Genomic DNA, 23,428 nt, shown 5'->3' on the forward strand with positions numbered 1-23,428 from the left:
AAGAAGCTGCACACAAACATCGAATATTTCTCGATTTTACAATGCTGTCCTCTGCTCGTGATAGGATCAAACAGGATGTCAAACAGAACATGCTTTTCTTTCACACTTTCAAAGGTTGTGTGATGACATTTAAAGTAAAACTCACTTTCTACAAATATGAGTTCCAAGCTCGTTATTTATATTTTAGAGGAAAATGTTGGTTTTTAATTGTTTCTAAGGAAATGTGCTGTCTACTTGTTCCAATATCCCATGGCGACTGATTTATAGCTTCAAATGATATTTGCCACTGGCATGGTGCAACCAGTGACTCCTGAAAATCAATCCTTCCAAGACCCAGGCAAACATCATAGGTCGTACTACTCGCTCCTTCCGGCTCCTTGATTTCTCATTTACCATCTGCACCTATCCTGTCCGCCTCCCCCACCCTCACCTACTTTGGCCTCACCATTGACCGTCACCTCACCTGGATCCCTCATCTCCGCTCTATCCAATCCAAAGCCTACAACTGCCTCCAACTCCTCAAACTCCTCTCTGGCCGGAGATGGGGGTTGAAACCCTCTACCATCCTCCACACCTACAAATCCTTAATCTGTCCCATCCTCTGTTACGCCAGTCCCGCCACGATATCTGCCCTCCCCCCCCCCCCCCCCAAATTCTATACATCCCTCCAGATCCTCGAACGCCATGCACTCCACCTTGCCTTCCGTATATGCCTCCTGTCCCCCACGTGGATCCTCTATGATCTGATTCCTGACTCCTTTGCCCCATCTCCTCCTTTTCCTCGAACATATCCACATCCTCTACACCTCCTGCCACCTAGATCCCCGTCATCCCCTGGTTGCTCCTTTGCTCTCTGCTGCACCTTCACTGTTGTGTCCCCCTATCCTTCACCTCTACACCCTTCATTTCCTTTCCTGAAGTGGTTTCTGTCGATTTCCCCTCCCAGATGTTGCCCTCTCTTCCTCCATTTATCCCTCCTACCAACTCTGATCCTTACCTCCCCCTCCCTTCCTCTGTCCTTTCCCCAGGCTCCCTCTTCACCCCCCCCCTTCCATCCTGATTTGTCCCTGCCTTTCCTCTCTCTGCCTCCCTTCTCTCCCCCAAGTCCTTTTTGCTCTCCCCTCCACTGCCTTTCCCACTCCTTCTCGCATCCGCCCAGCCCCACCCCATGTCCCCTCCCACCACCGGATCCCCCTTTTTTCTTTTCCTCTCCTCCCCTCTTTGCCCCCTCATAGATCTGGGTCCTCCCCCCATCCGCCACTGTGTCACCTGTATAGTGCTGGTATAAGTGAGTGTTCAGTGTTGTCCATCCCCTGCCAGTGTTGTGAACAGCCGCCATACTGTCGCTAGTTGTGTTTTTTATCTTGTGCGAACGGGAACCGAACTGTCGCCGTGTTTTTTAGTTGTGCCTGTCTACTTCTTCTGTGTCTTCACCCGCATCATCACCGCGGTGTTTTTATATTTTAAATTCCACAACTTTCCGCTATTTTACAGTTTTTTACAATGTCACCATTTTATCGCCTGTTTTCTTGTTTGCTTATATTCTCATTATGTTTAACTTTTCTGTAGGCTGTAGAGCCGCATATTACGCTGCTGCCAGGGGGCGGGGAATTGAAATCCAATAAAGAAAAAAAAAAGAATTGCCACTGTGTTTGGTGCAACAGTCCTTAAACGAATTTTTGGAAATCAGTAACGTAAACAGTTGACAGATTCTTCAGTGATTCAGATACTTCATTGTATTTAGCCTCTGAGCAGGGATGCATGGGTGTGCATGGCGCAGGATGGGTGTGCTTCATGCAAGTTGCAGGAGTGCAGGGTGTAGGGGAGCAAGTGGTGCTTGTGGCTGGTTGCTGTTTTGATGCTGATGCAGATGCTGATGTCAGCAAAATATGATATGCACCGAAACTGCAGTCAACTCTCGTTCCCACAAAAGTCTGGATGCATTGTTACACTTCATGCTGACAACATGCACGCCACTGGTTACAGAGTGGGAGCACTCAGGGCTGCAGGTGTTTCATACAAACTTCAGAAGAGCAGGGGGGAATGAGTTCTCCCCTCCCCTCCCCCTCCCTCCTTGACTTTAGCACATGGTTCCTGGGAAAGCTTTGGAGATAAAGATGCTACTGTCATCAAATACGACATGTGCTATTGCCTCAGCTGTAATATGACACCACAGATAAGAAAGCACTGATGCTGATGTTAGCACATTCTCTGCTAGAACATACACAGCCCTACTGCTTGATAGGCTCCGAAGTGTCTTCTACATTGAGAGCAATAGGCAGCAAAAAAATTTTTTTTCTAGGTAGTTGGATGATTATTTCTACTAACTTATACAACCAAAATTTCGTATTGAATTCACTAGGATTTTATCTTTTCAGTTCGCTTTCACCTTCTTGATAGGATGCAAAGTGTCTACTAGATTGAGAGTAATTGGTAACAGAAAAATTCGCGATTTGAAGTTTTTTTTTTTTTTTTTTTTTTTTTGGTAGCTGGATTGATTATTTATGCTAACTTTAACAACCAAAATCTCTTCATGAATTCACTAGGTTTTTATCTTTTCAGTTCTTCTGTCTCAGTTTATTGCCAGTGTGTTAACATAGATTTTGATTTAAATAATTATTTCCTGCTTTTTAGTGTCATGTATGCGAGGTTATTTAATCGATTTCAAAAATGACAAAAACGGAGACATGTGTAAAATTTCAGGTTTAGTCCAGTTTCTCTTCACCTGAGTCAAATAAGCTACTGCTTCTTCTTACCTATATCTCGCGATAAAATAGTGAAATTCTTCTTTATGGACTTCTCCATAAATTTGTGCCTTATTACTACTGTTTCAAAGGTTACATTATTTGTTATGTTTTGCTCTGTGATTTTCACGACTCGTAAATCTTCTCTAGCTTCTTCTAAGCAGCTAATTTTGGTCTTTTCTGACTTAGTTATGATGATAAGACCTTCTATGAGGCTGCTGTTCTACATTGTATATATATAGCCATAGAATTTTAATTGCCTCTTGTACACGGTGTGAATGAACTTACCTATCACGTATGGCGGTCAGACGTTCTCCTCTTCATCCAATTTTCATTATATTGTGTATAGCCATAATTTTTCGAGGGGTTTTCAGGTCCTCTTTCTCCAAAAGTTATGGCCAGTGCTGCATTTAGTGCTTCTAGTAAAAGTAGATATTGCTACTAAACGTGACGCAAATTGCGTTTCTTATGAAATAATTGTTTGGATAAAAATCAAGTTTGATATACCATATTTTTAAATTGGACTACTTATTTCAATAAAAATCAATTTTAATGTACATCGTTTTTATATTGGACCAAATGTATAAAATAATTTCTGATAGCCTCATACTGACCCCGAACTCCATACAGACGGTACTGAAAATTTTTGAGCGTGATATTTAATAGCTATGAAAATACTTGTAAAATTTAGAACGAAAAATTTGGAGTGCAGGCATATAATAATGGGGTGAACTATTCAGGAATGAATAAATGTATTACAAGCGCCTCATATTTTTCGTTTTAAATCTTAGGAGTGTTTCCGTAAATATTAAAATTTCACACTGACAAATTTTCAGAATTCTCTGTATCAGCTAGGAGAAATTCTTGTACGCATTTTAGTCCAGTTTTAAAAAGTAATGTATTAAAATTGATTTTTATTTAAATAATTATTTCCTGCTTTTTAGTGTCATGTAGTGAAATTGTTCAATGATTTAAAAAATTTCGATATGACAAAAACAGAGACATGTGTTAAATTTCAGGTTTAGTGATGAAGGTTTCTCGGGTCTCCAGCCGGGTGGTAGCGTTGATATCTGGCGACGTTTCGGGAAGTGTCATACTACCCATCTTCTGGCGAAGTGTCGAGATTCGCGGAGAGCGGGCTATTTATATTCGCGGTCACCCCCCTCCACTAGACCTCGGGTGGCTGTGGTGGACCAGCGGCGTGCGCGCGGTGGTGGGGATGGCGGTCGGCCCCGGCGGCCGCGTTCGGTTCTCGGTGTAAGCATTCTGTTTGCGTCCGCGGCGGAGGACTTTGACGGGCGTGCTCCCGACGGATTGCCGCTATCGCCCGGTCCATGCTGCGCTGAGTTGGTATCCCTCGTCTCTGTTGACCAGATTCTCGTGAATCCTTATTTCTATGGATTCTTTGATCACGCTTTCCCAAAAGCCAGATGCTCGGCACAGTACCTTCGTGTTTTCGAAGTTGAAGGTGTGTTCTTCATTGATGCTGTGTTCCGCTATGGCTGATTTTTCTGTGTGGCCTAGCCGCACATATCTGATATGTTCTTTGCAGCGTTTAGATATGCAGCGCTGTGTTTGCCCAATGTATTGCTTTCCGCATTCGCATGGTATACTGTATACTCCTGGTGTGTTAAGGTTCAGCGCGTCTTTGGCAGAACCTAGGAGCTCCCTCGTCTTCGGTGGTTGTCGGAGAATGGTTTTGATCTTGTATTTTCCCAGAAGTCGTGCAATTTTGGCCGAGAGCAGACCCACGTACCGAAGGAAAGCGAGTCGTTTATCTTCTTCTTCTCCTTCTTCTTCAGGTTTAGTGTTTCTCTTCACCTGAACTTATTGCTTCTTTTTAACTATATCTCGCGATAAAATAGTGAAATCAAACAGTGCAGATATTAGAGCTCACAAAGGCTTACCGTCGATCGTTCTTCCCGCAAACAATACGCCTCTGGAACTGAAAAAGCGGGAGATTGTAGTGGCACACGATGTTCTCTCCGCCACAGACCAGGCAAGCAGGTGAGTTAATGTTGCATGTCATCCAGTTTTGAGATGTGATGAAAGTTGTAAGTCTCTAGCACACTGGAAGTAGGTTTAAAATCAGTTGCAAAATTTGTACTATACAGACAGAAAGACATGAAAGCGACCTAATAAAAATGTGTTAAATACATTACTGATAGTGAAACTACAGAGCTGGAATATTTGAAACTTTTTATTGACTGTTTCTCGAAAGTACAAAAATTTTTAACAGATTATTACTTGATCAGATGTGGAGAGGTCAGTAAGAACATGTCAGTGAGTCTGCAGCGACATTCAGTGATGGACCCACAGGGCCCAGATAGCTTCGTGTTTTCCTGGTCGGGTTCTACCGCGCCAGCGAGTGAAGCGCCGTAAGGACGCCTTGAGTAAGTGAGATGTGTGTGCCTTTGTGTGTGTGTGCGTGTGACTGCTTCCTAGGCGTGTCCACCGGAGATGCCGACGGTGTAGCCGGTGCCGCTGGTCTTCTCCTGGATCCACTTGTCGAAGCGCTCGGCGAATCCTGGAGGGAACTCGTTCCTCCAGCCGCCCGGCTGGCCGCGCCGCATGAACTTGGGCAGGTCGGCCGCGTTCGGGTCGAGGCCCATGCCCTTGCGCACGGCGGCCACGTAGCCCTCCTTGTTCACGGCGGGGTTCGCTTTCATGTTATCGAAGCTCAGGTGGTCCACCAGCTTCTGCAGCAGATCCTCGCTTACGTCCGTTGACATGAAGCGCGCGCACCGACGTACTGCTGCCGGAAGGTCCTGCAAGGCAATTCAGACAGGTGATTACTTCTTCACTTGTTTCCAGGCTCAGGACCACGATTCGCTTGAGGTGGAGGGGGGATGTCTCACTTACCGTCCACTGTCAAGTTTCCTTCAGAATCGCCACGTTCCTTATGGATAATTTCTATTAAGAGTAACTGCAGTCGGTGAAGGTGCCTTCAGTGCAAGCAAGCAAGTCATTTAAAGGTCAAGCACAAGGCGGGCTGCCGCTGCCAGTGCGGCGGTAGCCAGCATTTGCGAGTGTGACTTTTTAATAACTATGAAAATACTTGTAAGATTTATAGCGATAAACGTAGGATGCATGCGATGGATACGGAGGTCAACTATTCATGCATGTGTTGTGTTCTGCATATGCCAAACGTTTTTTGTCGTAAACCTTACAGGTATTAACATAACTATTAAATTTCACTGCGACAGATTTTCAGAACTATCTCTATGAATCTGTATGGAGCTAGCGGAAATTATATTTAAAAAAAAAAGGGCTAGGAGACATTATTTTATATTTTTCAGTCTCATTGAAAATATGCTATATTATAAAATTTATTTTTATTTAAATAATTATTTTCTGCTTTTTAGTCGTGCATGTGAAACCTTGACGAGATTATAACAGAGACATGTGCTAAATTTCAGGTTTATGTTAGAGTCTTTCCACCTGATCATATTTAAAGTAGAACAGTGTTATACCAATTCGTTATAACTAAAGTGCAGCTAGTCATAGAGATCCACTGTGGGGTTTAATTATCGTATGGTATCGAAACTTGGTACATATTCTAATGCGTTAATGCCGAACCGATTTACGTTGGAAAAAATTCAGTTCAAATTTCTGGAGCTGTACAGCATCTCGTCGATGTCTCTGGTAACCATAATACACAAACCTTGTAGGTGACAGTTAATAAAATCAGCTAGATACCTTCCTCACCTGTTTGACCATTGTTACGCACCTACGGTTCCTAATCTGTTACGTATGGAAACATTTCCGTACGTCTTTCTTGCAGTGACAGCTCCAATTGGACCCTGGTGGCCAAACTTCGAACTAACATTTTTCCAGCGTATATCGATTTCGCATTATCGCATTATCTACCAAGTTTCACTGGCATGCGACAATTAAAACCCACTCTGGACTTCTGAGAGTAGCTGCACTTTCATTGCGACCACCTGGTAGTAATATATAGAATGCAAAATTAATTTTATATGATTTCTTACAAGACTTTTATGTGAGTACTATCTTTATATCAGTGTCTTTGCCTTGTTCACATCTTCCTCCCTTCCTCCCCCTCTAATTGTCCATCTTCGACCCTAATTCTCTGTGTACTTCCTCCTCCTCCCTCTCTCTAAATCTATTTCCTCCCCTCTCTGTCCATCTCGTCCTTAGCAATCTCTGTCCATCCCCCCTCTCACTTCTCTGTGGCTATCTGTTTATCCTCCCTCTCTCTAAACATCTCTTCCTACCACTTCTCCTTCTCCTCCTCCAACCTTCTCTGTCAATCTCCTCTTCCAGCTTCATCGTTTCATCTCCTCCTCCTCTCTTCTCTGTCCTCTCACTCTCCTCTCTCACACTACCCATTACTTCCATCTCTCTCTCAGCCATGTTGTACTTACATATACCTCCTGAGACGTATACCAATAATACTTTGTCACACAGGGTAACCTAGATGTCAGGCGTTACCAGACACTTTCGCTTTCGCTGCACGGGGTAGTCACACAGTCTGAGGCGCCTTGTCACAGTTCGCGCAACCTCCCCCTGTCGGAAGTTCGAATCCTTCCTCGGGCATGGATGTGTGTGTTGTCCTTAGTGTAAGTTTGTTTAAGTTAGATTAAGTAGTGTGCAACTCTAGGGGCTGATGACCTCAGCAGTTTGTTCCCATAGAAGCTTACCACAAATTTCCGAAACTTTTCACTCTCATACCCTCTCCTATCAAACAGATAGACAACAAAGCGAGATAACACTAAATTGTCTTCCAGTTCTGAGCTAAGTTTAAAGTTTCAGGTCTCTAGGTTTAATTTAAATTAAATCCCAAATTTTGTGGCCAATAGACAGGCAGACAAGAAAACGATCTAATAAAAATGTTTAAAACGTTCATAATTTATAAACCCAAAACTCAGGGGTAGTTTCAGTAATCATAAGAAACACACCACAATATAGAGAAACTGATAATGAATATAATTTAATAATAATACATGGGGATTGTATTTTGAAACGAGTTACCCATGAGAGATTACGAAGATGCAGTAAATTCAGTTCAGTGTTATAACGACATCAAGGCAGCGGCCTCCAGAGGTATCAGACTGAGGTCTCCGAAAATAGTGAAAGGTTTAACTGAATTGCACAAAGTTACATTCTGTGAGAAAAATCAGGTGAGTGTGAATCATTAGGGAAGGAATGGTGCTGATTCCATGTATTTTGAGATTCTTTGTCAGTACTGAACTGCTTTTACCATTAGGCGCAAGGCTACATAAAAGTTTCACGTATATAAAAAGTGTTCTGTACAAAGTATGGTAGAATATACGCTTATTCAACAGTGCCATGTAGTTTGAAAGTCGCAGCACATCACGGGGTCGCGACACAGACGCCGCATCGTGGGTGACAAGAAAAAGTGCGGGGTCCGGAATCTTATTAACTGGACACTGGTGGGATACCAACCTCAATATCACCAGCCATAAGGCCCAGCAACCTAGCGTGATAGGTCTGGGTGCCATTTCATCTCATAGCCGGACCCCTTGTCATCCACAGCACTCTTGCAGCGTTGCTGTATGTCGACGATATTCTACGCCCCGTTTTGCTGCACTTCATGAGAAGCCATCCTGGGCTACATTCAGTAAGATACTGCCCTTCCGCACACACGGCGAGAGTTTCTACTGCATTTATTCTTGCTTACCAAATCCTACTTTGGCAGCAAGGTCGCCAAATCTCTCCCCAATTGAGAACGATTGGTTCATTATGGCCAGGGCCCTCAAACCATCTCGGGATTTTCTAAATCTGTCGCTCAAATCGGACAGAATCTGGCACGATATCCCACAGGAGGACTCTGTCAATCAGTGCCAATGAGAATGACTGCTTGTACAAGGAGCAGAGGTGGACCGACGCTTTACTGATTTGCCCAGTTTGTGAATCTCTTTCTCTTGAATAAATCATCCAGTTTTTCTGGAACCATAATCATTTGTTTGAACGTAGATGTACGTCACATCTACCGATCTCCATCCCCTTCGGATAACTCCCTTTTTTGTCTTAGAGAGTGTATAAAAGTAAATATCACTTGAACGATCCAGTGATTCCTCTACAAAAATGGCTCTGAGCACTATAGGACTCAACATCTTAGGTCATAAGTCCCCTAGAACTTAGAACTACTTAAACCTAACTAACCTAAGGACATCACACACACCCATGCCCGAGGCAGGATTCGAACCTGCGACCGTAGCAGTCCCGCGGTTCCGGACTGCAGCGCCAGAACTGCACAGCCACCGCGGCCGGCGATTCATCTTCACTTTATACTGTAATCAGAGCAACTAATGTACCTGTCAATGACGCAAGCTGGTACTTTTTCTTATCAGAACAGCTCCACAGAAGCTAATGTTTGGAGCTACTAACATGGCGAACACTGGCTGCAAGTGTGTGTCGTCGTGATAATCCCCTTATTTATCTCCATGGTCTCTGATGTCTTGATTATATACACAAAGTGCTCAGTCATGGTACATACGTGTTTGTATCTAGCTGTGTGTGTTTCCTAGGAACATGGACCGTGCACGCGAATAGTTGTTGTCGTGACATTCATCGAATCGACGAATGACGTTGAAGCACATAATGTGAAGACACGGTTACAAACTAAGTGACCACGAATTCTTAATACTGCTATTTCTGTTTATATCGCTTTTATATGTTTAGTTTCGAGTGATTCCGAGGATGAGGACTTGCTCCCTCGAAACGTGTTACGCCAAGTGCTTTTGCTTTATGAAGGGAGATCGAGTCTAGATTTTAACACTGAGTTTAACAACCAGAACCTCTCTTCCATCATGGATAAAAAAACTAGTACTTACCCTCTTCATTTCTTCATAAGTGGTGAAGAGGACGTTCGGCTGATCCCGAAGCTTCCAGTAGCCCAGGACGTGCGCCCAGTATGGGCCGTACGGAACTGAAACATTAGAACGCTTGTCATAAAGCGAAGCTAAGTTGTTTATGTTTGTTTGATAAAGATATGAAGTCCCCGATATGATATCTGAAACACATCATTACTTTTACCATGTTGCAAAAAAAGAAACTATATTATGAGCTCGGTGTTTTTCAGCAAACTCTCTTCTTCTTTTGGTCAAGAGTGCTCTTCCGTGAGATGTCTAGTCCCATGACAGTTAGAACGTGACGAGAGCAGAGATGAACATTCTCCTTAAGTGTGAACTCCAATTTTCTAATTTTTTGTTCCGTTTTTGCAATTTTATTAGGTATCGAAATCCGCCAGCTTTATCATTCAAGTGGACAGTTGAGGTTCGAGGCCCTGTCGAACTGAGATAGGAAATTAGTTTAAATTTACAGATAAAAAATACGTTGAAATCACAGTTATTGTGGACTACTGGACATGGATGACTCGGACAGGGAAATACTGCGGTATTCACATCACGTATACTAGCTAGAGTACAGGGACTCTAAATCAGGCTAGCTGGACAGAGAACCTGAATATCAATGCAGTGTCTTAGCTCTGGGAGGACATTACAAATGTTACGTATCTAATTTGAAAACCAAGGGTCTCGATGGAGAAACCAATCCAGCTGACACACAAAGTGGGGTAGCGATCTAATAAAGATTCTGGACTCGTATGTATTGGGGAGAACGATAGTTCGATGACATCAAGATTTAGATTTCCTGAGCCTTTTCCCCTCAATAACCTAAAAGAAAATATTAAATTGAAAACACTCTGTAATATTCTGTAAAAGTATGTTTATTTGGTCACGAATCGGCATCCGAATAATAGGCCATCTTTAGCTGACAACGGATCTCCCATATACAAATAAAATGTCTTACGACTTACAGAGACATTATTTACACAGAAGATACAAAAACGATGATATGTAAAGTGTTTGCATAGGGAAGTGTTACGATTTTTGTCATGCAGAAATAGTTACACTAAGAAAGAAAACAAAGTTTTTTTTATGTGGAGACACATTTAACAGCTGATGAGAAATAATGCTGAATTTACAATCTGAATTTAGTATTTCCAACTACAACTTAATTTAACAGAGGAGAAAAAGAAAATTAAGTTTGGGCATTTAATACTAAGGTAGAATTCTGCGTCATATGTTTGTCGATTTCTGGTATACCTAGCAGGGTCATCATTCTTTACGTTCTGTTTAGAAAATCAGAAAATGATCCCTCTTTCTATACTTTCTGTTAAGAAAAGCAGAAAGATGGCCCTGCTGTAAATACTGGAAATCAATAAAACCTATGACACCGTATACCAACTAACTATTAAATGTCCAAACACAGTTTATTTTTGCCGTGTGTTAAATTAAGTCGTAGTTACAGATACTAGATTGAAATTTTTCAATAGTTGTTAAACGTGCCTCCTCATAAAAAACTTTGTTTGCTTCCTTAGGTAATGTAGGTATTTCTGCATGATTAGAAAACGTAGTACTTCCCTGTGTCAACACTGCGCGCGTCATCAGTTTGGTACCTTTTGTATCTCCGTGTAAATAATCTCAGTCGCAATGCATTTTATCTGTTTTTGCGATATTCAGTTGTCACCTGAAGGTAGGGTAAGACGCCGGAAGCTGGTTAGTGACCAAATAAACATAATGTAGCAGAACATCAGGAAGTGTTTCCTATTTAGCATTATCATATTCTGCCAAGCACTGACGGAAAACTCAAGTAGTGTTGAAAGAATGGTAGTTTTTTGCGCTGTAAATATAGCAAACGCCAGCAAGTAAAGAAAACTAGTTTTTTTTTTTTTTGACGGGATCGATCTTTTCAAAGAAAAGAAAAAGATCCTGCCATTCATCTTCAGATAATTGCGGTAAATACTGGAATTCTAAGTCTGGATGTCCGTGTGGTAATTTGAACCCCGCACCTCTGTAATGTAAGTCCATCGCGATACCCTTGCACCACCTCTGCAGGGTTATTTAAAGAACCCCTGAACCGCCTCGGCTCGGTTTTTTGAAGGAAAGAGAAACAATCGTGTTGCAGATCTTTCTCATTTTATGAAAGGTATTCTAACATTCTGCGTGTTGTCTGTTTGTTCTGTATCGTGTCTCCCTACCACTTTCGCGCAACGACGCTCTGAGCGTGTTTTTTAGGGAATTGACTAGTTTGAACCTGGGACCTGTTGCTGGTAAGGAGACGCCAGACCACACATGACATGTAGAATTCAGAAGAGTTCAGTGAGACTAGCGATGATATAACCAAATACTTAATGATTTCAGCGTCGGCTCCACTGCACTCCCTGTAAAAGAATCTTAATACTAATTAAATTTAGTGGAAGGGGTTCAAGACTTTCCTATTTTTAGTTAGCTGGTAAAATAACGTCCAAAAGCAGTTAAGTTTACCATTGGAAATTTTATTCTACTCACAAAACATTGTTTATAAATTGCACTATTGATAAAAGTAAATGTTTTAATACAGGATGGTAAAAACAAACTGCGTTCAACAAAAATGTGAACGAATATTTCCTGAATGGGTTTCCAAGTTCTACAATGGATCGAAGGATGACCTATGCCATATCACATCTATAATCTAGGTTTAAATTAAGTTTCACAAGAGAGAAAACTATCAAAATGGTCTACAGTGACCCTCAATTATCTTTAATTACTTATCTAACTTGTCGTAAATTACAGTGGCTGATGTGGCTTCTCAATAACTATATAACAGAAAAATCATCGCGTTTCAGATTTTTACTTCAGGTGGCAAATGTGAACATCATGAGCTTTAATTGACGATCGACACTAGTATTACGCAAAAAGGGCGTGTAACAGATGAGACTTCTGCAGTTCTGAGTGAAGCTTTATGCGCTGTTATGCTGCATCGCGTGCGTTCATTACCTTGTCGGTGTTCGTCAGGGGGCAGCGGGCAGCACAGCTCCGCTCACCTCGCCGTCTCGGAAACAACTCTCTCCTAACTTCTCCTTACTACAATTTACCGAAGTTGGTTTAAAAAAAAACTCTGTGGCTGTGTTTTCATCTGACCAATCAGGGTCTCAATGTTAACCTTAAGCTCCGCCTACAGACATTCTGTCTATCCAATGAGAAACGTTATACTTTTCGTGGTGGGGCAATGTTTTTAAAGTTTGCAACGTAACAGAGACGCGAAAAAGTCTCACGCTAAAACTTGCAGCTGGTGTGGCCCTTTTAGCGTTATCGTAAGATCCATACTGTTCTTCTGGAGGGCTCTATCTTTTAACATGGGGTGGGGGGGTGGGGGGGTGGTCCTGACGTAAGAGAGACGCGAAAAAGTCTCACGCTAAAACTTGCGGGTGGTGTGGTCCTAGCGGTTAGCTGGCGACGTGGGTGTCCGTCCGTCCCTTATCGTAGGGCCTTCTAGCTTAACACGGTTCTGCTCTCGGCTTCTGTTCTCGTTTCTCCCCTCGGAACTGCGTCTGTCTCACGGTGGGAAGGTATGACATGCATTTAGGCATTCTTGTGTTAGTCTGTGGTATTCCATTTGCTCACACGTTACTCGTATTACTTTGGTTAATTTAATATCACGATTTATTCGGAGCTATGTGACATACTACTGGATTTGCTTGTCATGTCAGGGTTTTCATGGAAGGTGTTGGATTTGCCTGACACCTTACAGTATTAATGTCACTACACTCCCACTGTAATGAAAACTATGTGAGTAGTTTCAGTTTCCATAGTAAACAGTTGTATTGCAAGCTGGAACAGCAAACAGTCATTGCTTATACGGCTGTTCAGATGTTTGTAGTGCGTTTCACGACGAACGTCTGGCGCTAATTTTTGAACAAATGTATGATGTGAGAAGAGCTAGAATAATCCACCAGAGATTGGCGTGACGAATGCGTCACAGCAAACATTATGTGACTAGAAAACCCATTCACGTCGCTGCATGTTAATGTTTTTGGAAATACTATAGTTGCTTGTAGCAGAACGTTCTGCTTGTTCAGGTCTGTTTACAATTTCAGGCGGTGTTTCCAGATCTCGTAATATTTCCAGTGATCTCTCACTAACGCTAAGTTGAATAAATTTCATTTTATGCAATAATCATTTTACGTAACTCAATGAGCATGAAAAATGCGTGTGTCATTGCCAGTCTCATTGATTTTAGCTGGTTTTTTGACTCTCCGTAGTTTTCATTTTTCATTCATTTCATTGTTGGAAACTGAAATTTAATGAATTAAATATGAATTCCTTGACAATGGCGAGTCCATGGTGAAATATTTCGGCACACATCCATGGATGCCGTTTGTACGTGGAATGCCAACCAGGCTTGGATATGAGGTGTTGTGCCTAAACAGCAACAATAGATATTTGGTGAAGTTAAAGTCTACTGAAGGGGAAAAAACGCGCTAGCGATAGTAAAGCAACGGTCCTTGCGATTTCTTTTTTGGGCGAACTAGCAAGTAATAAAATAACACTACCATATAGTTACAGACGATTTATTCACTAACTATAATCTTTTCGAGGGTTCAAACAATGTAGGCATTCGGGAACTAGGACTATAAGGAACAACTGAATTCCAAAAGATTTCCATTTAATGAGGTAATGAAGCTAATGAGCGTTGAAATTTTGAAGAAACTCAAACAAAAAAGATGCCATTTTAACAGAAAAATTTATGGACAGTGATATGGTGTTTATGGCTTCAGATTCACTAGGATAAAAACCACAAACGTCCCTAACCAGCAGTAACTGGAGGAACTGATAGAAAAAAAATGCTAACACACAAGAATTTATTTTGAAATATTACATGTTATATGTTTCGCTGAAGTGAAAGACAAGAACATAAATGCAACAAGACAGAACAATACGTACTATTTATCAGCATGCATGAGGCAGTACTGTCAGACTAAAGCTTACTAAATTGAACGTTACCTCTTTCTACCGCTACCCCTTCAATATTTATGCCAATTAAAAACTTGGGTAGGACAGACAAAATGAACCATGAAACCAACGAGTGTCGTATTTCTGTCGGAGGAAAGAAACTACCGGTCAGTGCACGGTCGTGGCTTTTTGATGGAACAATGAAAATGACAGAGGAAAATGATAACACTTGGTTTCAAGTGTTCTGACATACAGTTTTAAGTACAAAACTCGCGAAAAATCTGCAGGACTAACGGAGGTTTCGACAAAGAATTCGATGAGTGTTCTAAACAGTAAACATTATAATCGCACAGATCTCCTCCTCAGAGAGATAGAAGAAAATAAGAAGGAATTTGCAAATGCCAAGTAGCGCGATAGATGTTGCATCCAATTGAGGAAAATTTGGTGCATTAAATAAAATATTCCGTTGCATACGAAACAACAATTATTTAGTTTTTATGACGATTTAATCTCAGTTGTCATGTTTAAACTTTGATATTTTGGCTACCATAAAAGAGGTTTACTAAATACTTACAGCCACTGATTAGTCAAAGATGTACTTACTGATACTGACATAAATCTGTCTTAAGCAGAATATTCAGTTTCTTTCGGCCCTCTATAGTTTTCACGCTACAAACGATGAGCGTCACACAGCTTCCTTCCTTATTAAATACTGATAATCTTGTAGCATTTTTCTAGGTGTGAACTAACGTTATTAGTCAAAAATTATAGGTTTTTGTTTTCCAACAAAAAATAATTCCCATGTTTGGGAGCGATAAAGTCGATGCACTCGACGAAAGGAAACGAGGCGGACTCGTACCGGAGCAGCTATACTATGACTGCTGGCGCTCTACTTACGGGATTCGTCGAGGAAGGCCTCCAGGAAGTCGTCTATGGATCCGGAATAGCCGTAGCACGTCCTCATGTAGTGGTAGTAGGACACGGCCACGTCCTTAGGGTCGCGCGCCACGTAGATGATCTGCAGGCAGCGCATGCACGTGACACATTATACAGGCCAGCGATGAAAACACATTTCTTTATGAAAGTGGTTTATTCTCGTGGTGTTTAGTAATTGCATTGAATCCTAACACGGTAACAAAAAAAGCAGTATGTATTACTCATCCTTTTTATTACAATATACGCCGCGCAGGGTAGCCGCGTGGTCTAGGGCCCCTTGTCACGGTCCGTGCGGCTCCCCCTGTCGCAGGTTCGAGTGCTCCCACGGGAATGGGTGTGTGTATTGTCCATAATGTAAGTTAGTTTAAGTTAGATTAAGTATTGTGTAGGCTTAGGGACCGATGACCTCTGCAGTTTGGTCCCATAATACCTTACCATAAATTTCCAATTACAATTTACACTCTTTAAAAAATGTGTGTGAAATCTTATGGGACTTAACTGCTAAGGTCATCACTCCCTAAGCTTACACACAACTTAACCTAAATTATGCTAAGGACAAACACACATACCCAGGCCCGAGGGAGGACTCGAACCTCCGCCGGGACCAGCCGTTACACTCTTTAGTGAGCCTGATTTTGCAATTAAGAGCCGACACATTTGACACGTGTCGATAGTCCATTTATCTGCATAGTTTAGTTTTTCACGGTCTTTAGTACGGACGGGGACTGCGACTGTTGTGTGCGGATGAGAGCCGAGTTGGTGACACTTGTTCACAGCTCCAGTCTGTGATGGTTATGGTTACACAGCTCGAGGCTGCAGTGGATGGGCACCGCTGTTGTGGGCTGGCTGAGGGATCCAACTGACATCCAGCATGTCTGAGTCCTCGGATTGGTCTTCACCAGTAGCCGGCTCAGTCATTGCTCGCACTGAGGTCAACCTCTCACCTGTGGTCAAGTGGGAGGCCGCCCCGGGGCCCAGCAGGTTACAAAATACTTCCCAGGTGGCCGCACGTAAGGCCTCCTCGGTTTGTCTGACAAACAAGTTCCAGGTGCTCTCTGTGGTTGACACTGTTGCTGAGCCAGATGTTGTCACTTGTTCCTGTTTCAGAGGAAACATCTCGGCTGGCAAGATCCGGACAATCACAGAGGGCGGGATTATTGATAGTTGGCAGCTCCACTATTAGGTGCGTTATGGACATTTCTGCCAAGAAGGGAAAGAAAGCCAATGTGCACTCCGTGTGCATACCGGATGCAGTCATTCCAGATGTGGAGTGGGTCCTCTCAGATCCCATGAAGAGCACAGGGTGTAGGCAACTGCAGGTGGTGGCTCACGTTGGTACCAATGATGCGTGTCACTTTGGATCAGAAGAGATTCTCTCTGGTTTTGAGCGGCTAACAGAAGTGGTAAAGGCTGCCAGTCTTGCTTGCAAGACGAAAGCAGAGCTGACAATTTGCAGCATAGTCGACAGGACCAGGACCGAAGCGCCTCTGATACAGAGTTCTGCTGAATGGGTCAGGTGTCCACTATATGCAGGAGGTGGCTACACGGGTAGCAGGTGCTGTGTCTTGAGGACTGGCAGTTTTATAGGTTAGAGGGTCTCGGAAAAACACAAGAAGGGCTTCATTCACAAAGGATGCAGCCTGAACACAGGAAAAACGTAGATACAGGAACCGTCGGTATAACAGTTGTAAACTGTTGTAGCTGTGTTGGGAAAGTACCAGAACTCCAAGCGCTAATAGAAGACACCGATGCTGAAGTCGTTATAGGCACTAAGAACTGGCTAAAGCTGGCGATAAGCTCATCTAAAGTTTTTGCGAAGATCCTATCGGTGTTCCGAAAGGATAGGCTAAACACGGTTGGCAGTGGTGTGTGTGTTGCTGTTAGAAGTGTTTATCTTGTCATGAAATTGAAGTAGATAGTTCGTGTGAGTTAGTATGGGCAGAGGTTATTGTTGGCAACCGGAATAAAATAATAATTGGATCCTTTTACTGATCTCCCAATTCAGGTGATACAGTTGCTGAAAGATTCAAAGAAAACTTGAGATTTATTTCAAACATGTACTCGACTCATACGATTACAGTTGGTCGTGACTTTAATTTACCCACGATATGTTGGTAAAAATACATGTTTAATTCTGGAGGTACGCATAAAACATCATCCGGAATTGTGCTAAACGTATTCTCTGAAAATTACACTCCTGGAAATTGAAATAAGAACACCGTGAATTCATTGTCCCAGGAAGGGGAAACTTTATTGACACATTCCTGGGGTCAGATACATCACATGATCACACTGACAGAACCACAGGCACATAGACACAGGCAACAGAGCATGCACAATGTCGGCACTAGTACAGTGTATATCCACCTTTCGCAGCAATGCAGGCTGCTATTCTCCCATGGACACGATCGTAGAGATGCTGGATGTAGTCCTGTGGAACGGCTTGCCATGCCATTTCCACCTGGCGCCTCAGTTGGACCAGCGTTCGTGCTGGACGTGCAGACCGTGTGAGACGACGCTTCATCCAGTCCCAAACATGCTCAATGGGGGACAGATCCGGAGATCTTGCTGGCCAGGGTAGTTGACTTACACCTTCTAGAGCACGTTGGGTGGCACGGGATACATGCGGACGTGCATTGTCCTGTTGGAACAGCAAGTTCCCTTGCCGGTCTAGGAATGGTAGAACGATGGGTTCGATGACGGTTTGGATGTACCGTGCACTATTCAGTGTCCCCTCGACGATCACCAGTGGTGTACGGCCAGTGTAGGAGATCGCTCCCCACACCATGATGCCGGGTGTTGGCCCTGTGTGCCTCGGTCGTATGCAGTCCTGATTGTGGCGCTCACCTGCACGGCGCCAAACACGCATACGACCATCATTGGCACCAAGGCAGAAGCGACTCTCATCGCTGAAGACGACACGTCTCCATTCGTCCCTCCATTCACGCCTGTCGCGACACCACTGGAGGCGGGCTGCACGATGTTGGGGCGTGAGCGGAAGACGGCCTAACGGTGTGCGGGACCGTAGCCCAGCTTCATGGAGACGGTTGCGAATGGTCCTCGCCGATACCCCAGGAGCAACAGTGTCCCTAATTTGCTGGGAAGTGGCGGTGCGGTCCCATACGGCACTGCGTAGGATCTTACGGTCTTGGCGTGCATCCGTGCGTCGCTGCGGTCCGGTCCCAGGTCGACGGGCACGTGCACCTTCCGCCGACCACTGGCGACAACATCGATGTACTGTGGAGACCTCACGCCCCACGTGTTGAGCAATTCGGCGGTACGTCCACCCGGCCTCCCGCATGCCCACTATACGCCCTCGCTCAAAGTCCGTCAACTGCACATACGGTTCACGTCCACGCTGTCGCGGCATGCTACCAGTGTTAAAGACTGCGATGGAGCTCCGTATGCCACGGCAAACTGGCTGACACTGACGGCGGCGGTGCACAAATGCTGCGCAGCTAGCGCCATTCGACGGCCAACACCGCGGTTCCTGGTGTGTCCGCTGTGCCGTGCGTGTGATCATTGCTTGTACAGCCCTCTCGCAGTGTCCGGAGCAAGTATGGTGGGTCTGACACACCGGTGTCAATGTGTTCTTTTTTCCATTTCCAGGAGTGTATTTAGAGCAGTTAGTTCATGAGCTCACGCAAATAGTAAACGGTTGTGAAAACACTTGATCTCTTAGCAACAAATAATCCTGAGTTAATAACAAGCATCAAAATGGATACAGGAATTAGTGAACACAGGGTTATCATAGCGAGACTGAATATTGTAACCCACAAGTCTTCCAAAAATAAACGAAAAATATACCTATTCAAAAACGCAGATAAAAATTCACTTGGTGCCTTCCTGAGAGACACTCTCCACTTCTTCTGAATTAATAATATAAGTGTAGACCAGATGTGGCCTGAATTCAAAGAAATAGTATTGGCAGCAATTGAGAGGTTTATACTAAATAAATTAACGAACGACAGGTTTATACTAATATTCAGACATTACTTGAGTGTTTCTGCATTGCAAATAATGTGAGTAAACATTCATATTTCTGGCAAATCTTCAACTTGTATGGTAACGTAGTTTTCTCTTCCCCATGACATTTATTCCGCTCACGAAACCTGACAACGGCCGGGAGAACGGCGTGCTGAGCACATGCCGCTCCATATCAGCCTGTGGGCTAAGGATGACACGGCGGCCGGTCGGTACTTTGGGTCTTCATGTTAGGATGGAGTTTAGTTTAATTTTTATATGATTGATTGTTAAAGTGCATAGACAATCGGAGTACTTGATTTCGATACCCGTCCTTAAATCCCATCATCACGGTGGTTGATTTCGGTGTGTGTTTCCACCCAAACCGCCGTAACTCTCGCACTGGCTGCTGCACGGCTAACGGCGGAATACAAACCACAACCGTTGTAATAAGGTTAACGTCCCTTAAATTATAGTGACAGGCGCACGTGCCTGTGATACTTACCAAAACCAGGCACCCCAATGGCGAGAGGCAAGAGGATCACCGAAATCAAGTATCTCGGTGGAAACAGAAAACTACAGGGTTATTACAAATGATTGAAGCGATTTCACAGCTCTACAATAACTTTATTATTTGAGATATTTTCAAAATGCTTTGCACACACATACAAAAACTCAAAAAGTTTTTTTAGGCATTCACAAATGTTCGATATGCGCCCCTTTAGTGATTCGGCAGACATCAAGCCGATAATCAAGTTCCTCCCACACTCGGCGCAGCATGTCCGCATCAATGAGTTCGAAAGCATCGTTGATGCGAGCTCTCAGTTCTGGCACGTTTCTTGGTAGAGGAGGTTTTAAAACACTGAATCTTTCACATAACCCCACAGAAAGAAATCGCGTGGGGTTAAGTCGGGAGAGCGTGGAGGCCATGACATGAATTGCTGATCATGATCTCCACCACGACCGATCCATCGGTTTTCCAATCTCCTGTTTAAGAAATGCCGAACATCATGATGGAAGTGCGGTGGAGCACCATCCTGTTGAAAGATGAAGTCGGTGCTGTCGGTCTCCAGTTGTGGCATGAGCCAATTTTCCGCGGGCTACGCGTGAAACTTGCCCGCACGCGTTCAACCGTTTCTTCGCTCACTGCAGGCCGACCCGTTGATTTCCCCTTACAGAGGCATCCAGAAGCTTTAAACTGCGCATACCATCGCCGAATGGAGTTAGCAGTTGGTGGATCTTTGTTGAACTTCGCCCTGAAGTGTCGTTGCACTGTTATGACTGACTGATGTGAGTGCATTTCAAGCACGACATACGCTTTCTCGGCTCCTGTCGCCATTTTGTCTCACAGCGCTCTCGAGCGCTCTGGCGGCAGAAACCTGAAGTGCGGCTTCAGTCGAACAAAATTTTATGAGTTTTTCTACGCATCTGTAGTGTGTCGTGACCATATGTCAATGAATGGAGCTACAGTGAATTTATGAAATCGCTTCAATCATTTGTAATAGCCCTGTATACGAACCTAAATGCTTCTGGAGCACGGTAAACGTAGTTTCTAAGCAGACACTGTAACGGCTAATCGTATTATACTCTACAGTCAAATCTGCAATAGTAAAATAAATTCTGAACATGAATATCGACCGTTAGGTCACAAATGGTTAGATTTATATAGTAAATTAAATGTAGAATCAAATGAGTCGGTTATTAATTGCAAAAGCAGACTTACATGAGATCTGTCGATTACAGTGCTATCTACCACGAATGGAAAAACAATGGTATGACTAAACTGTACGTATTTCTTGGCGTGGAATCCTATTATGCAATAAAAGCGGAGGTGGGTGTTGGGGTGGGGATCCCATTTGAAAATACAAAGTTGACCCTGTCCATGCTGGAGGAGTGGTTAGAAGGTGTGGTGTCACCGCCAGACACCACACTTGCTAGGTGGTGGCCATTAAATCGGCCGCGGTCCGTTAGTATACGTCTGACCCGCGTGTCGCCACTATCATTGATTGCAGACCGAGCGCCGCCACACGGCAGGTCTAGTCTAGAGAGACTCCCTAGCACTCGCCCCAGTTGTACAGCAGACTTTGCTAGCGATGGTTCACTGTCTACATACGCTCTCGTTTGCCGAGACGACAGTTTATCATAGCCTTCAGCTACGTCGTTTGCTACGACCTAGCAAGGCGCCATATTGTTGCTATAATTACTTCAAGAATGTATTCTGAACAGATAAAATTGTGAACCATGTGCCGTCAAGAGCGACGTTCATAATTAATGGATTAAAGTTAAGTATCAAACTAATTACGTCCGCTTTCTGAATTCTCATTCCTTGTCATGTTCCAGACCTCACGCCAGTATAGTTCTTCCCTCCTCACGCCAGCCTGCGTGAGCTAAAACGCTTGCATTTCGGCCTCCACTCGTAACACGGTGTTGGCTCTTCTGCTAACACAAAAGAAGGTGGCCAATTGTTCCACAGACATATATCCCCTTTACTAATATTAACTTTTCACCTAGAATATTTTTTTTCGTACGATGCGTCATTTTCTAGATATTCAGTTCTCTCAAGTTGAAACAATCATCCTGAGTATGAACATCACACCTGACTCATCACAAATTTTAAATAGAATGTTCTAGTTCGTCCCCTGATTTTCTTCCATACCATCTTGACTTATCAAATAGATCGTAAAGGTATCTTATGTCTAAATAAGTGCCGAACGAATTTTGCTTTGCATTAGTCTACAGCTTTCAGAAGTCCTTTCTCTTCTCCTGTTTCTAGCAGAACCACCTAACTCGTTTTTCTGTCATTCCAGTTCTCCCGCAGATCCACATTCCTGTAGCTTTCCCCTGCTTTGCTAACACTTAGTTTCACGTCCGTATGTCAGGACACTCCATACAAAGACCTTCACATATATTCTATTAACGTGGAAATCGATATTCTTCTTGAGCAGAAGGTTCTTCTTATTTTGGATGACACCCTTAGTCAATATTGCTCTTCTCTTGATCGCTTTAAGATTCCTCCATAATGATCGTGAGATGGTGAAATTCGGTTACCTTCTCGAGCTGCTCACTGCCTGCTCTTACTTCAGTCTTACTTCCACCACCTTTCTTGTTTACAACCCTGACTTTTGTCTTGTTGGTATTTACTTTGAGTTACAGTTTTATTATCTCTTGATTTAAGACCTTAAACTTTTTATGTAATTCCTTCTCTGACTGCCGCTATTGCTGTGTCATTGACGAATGTGACATAGTGAACATGCATTCCATTTATTTTGACATGAAAGTGATAGAAACTAAGTGATCACATGATAGAATCAACTAATGTCGTCTGATTACAAGCTACTTTACCGATTCGATGATCAGTTATCATTCTGTCACAAACGAAGATACTTTAATAACTAGATTTGGTGAGTGGGGCTTTTTCTTAACCTTCTGTCGGTGAAATCCGATGAAGCTTTGCGCAAATGTGTTGTGCAGTGTAATTAATATGCCCGTGAATCGCTTCACGCCGCCCTTTCCGGTTCTGACGGCACAGTGAGAACATAAATGTGCCTAGATCAGTAGTGTTCATCACCATGAGTAAAGTGCGCGCTGAAATGTTCAACCTGATTTCATGCAGCCCACACCACGTAACTGCCATGTGTGTCCTCCTTTATCATAACGATCAGCCGCAAACTACTGATACAAGAAGGACCCTCCTTCAGCATTTTCGGTGGGAAGTGTTTGGTCACCAACCATACAGATCGGATTTGACTCCCTCTGATTTTAATCTCTGTGTTCACTTGAACCGCAGGCTATGACAGCATTTTGGCACCTGAAAAGAGCTGCAGACCAGCGTAGGCAACTGGCGGTAGGCATAGGCGGCTACCTTCTTTGACGAGGGTATTGGAAACTTGGTACCACGCTACGACAAATGACTAAGTCGGAGCGGCGATTATATAGAGAAGTACCTGGTAAGTGCAGCTAAATGTTGCAAATAAAATATGTTTCATTTCCATTGTGGTTCCCACTTCGCAACCGGTCAGGGGT

The 23,428-nt window shown here is 43.4% G+C and overlaps 1 protein-coding gene across 1 annotated transcript in view; it reads right to left on the reverse strand.

The window, feature by feature from the left end:
* Positions 1 to 4,959: 4,959 nt before the first annotated feature.
* The window catches only part of LOC126092260 (luciferin sulfotransferase-like), a 47,518-nt gene continuing 29,049 nt past the window's right edge, over positions 4,960 to 23,428 (reverse strand). Inside the window, exons 5-7 of the mRNA XM_049907770.1 lie at positions 15,404 to 15,524; positions 9,566 to 9,660; positions 4,960 to 5,512 (exon numbers count right to left, since the gene is read on the reverse strand). Of these exons, the coding sequence (XP_049763727.1) occupies positions 5,186 to 5,512; positions 9,566 to 9,660; positions 15,404 to 15,524 (543 nt within the window). The 3' untranslated portion in view covers positions 4,960 to 5,185. The remainder of the gene's footprint in view (positions 5,513 to 9,565; positions 9,661 to 15,403; positions 15,525 to 23,428) is intronic.

The sequence above is a fragment of the Schistocerca cancellata genome, chromosome 7, assembly GCF_023864275.1.
Source record: "Schistocerca cancellata isolate TAMUIC-IGC-003103 chromosome 7, iqSchCanc2.1, whole genome shotgun sequence".
Classification (NCBI taxonomy): Eukaryota; Metazoa; Arthropoda; class Insecta; order Orthoptera; family Acrididae; genus Schistocerca; species Schistocerca cancellata.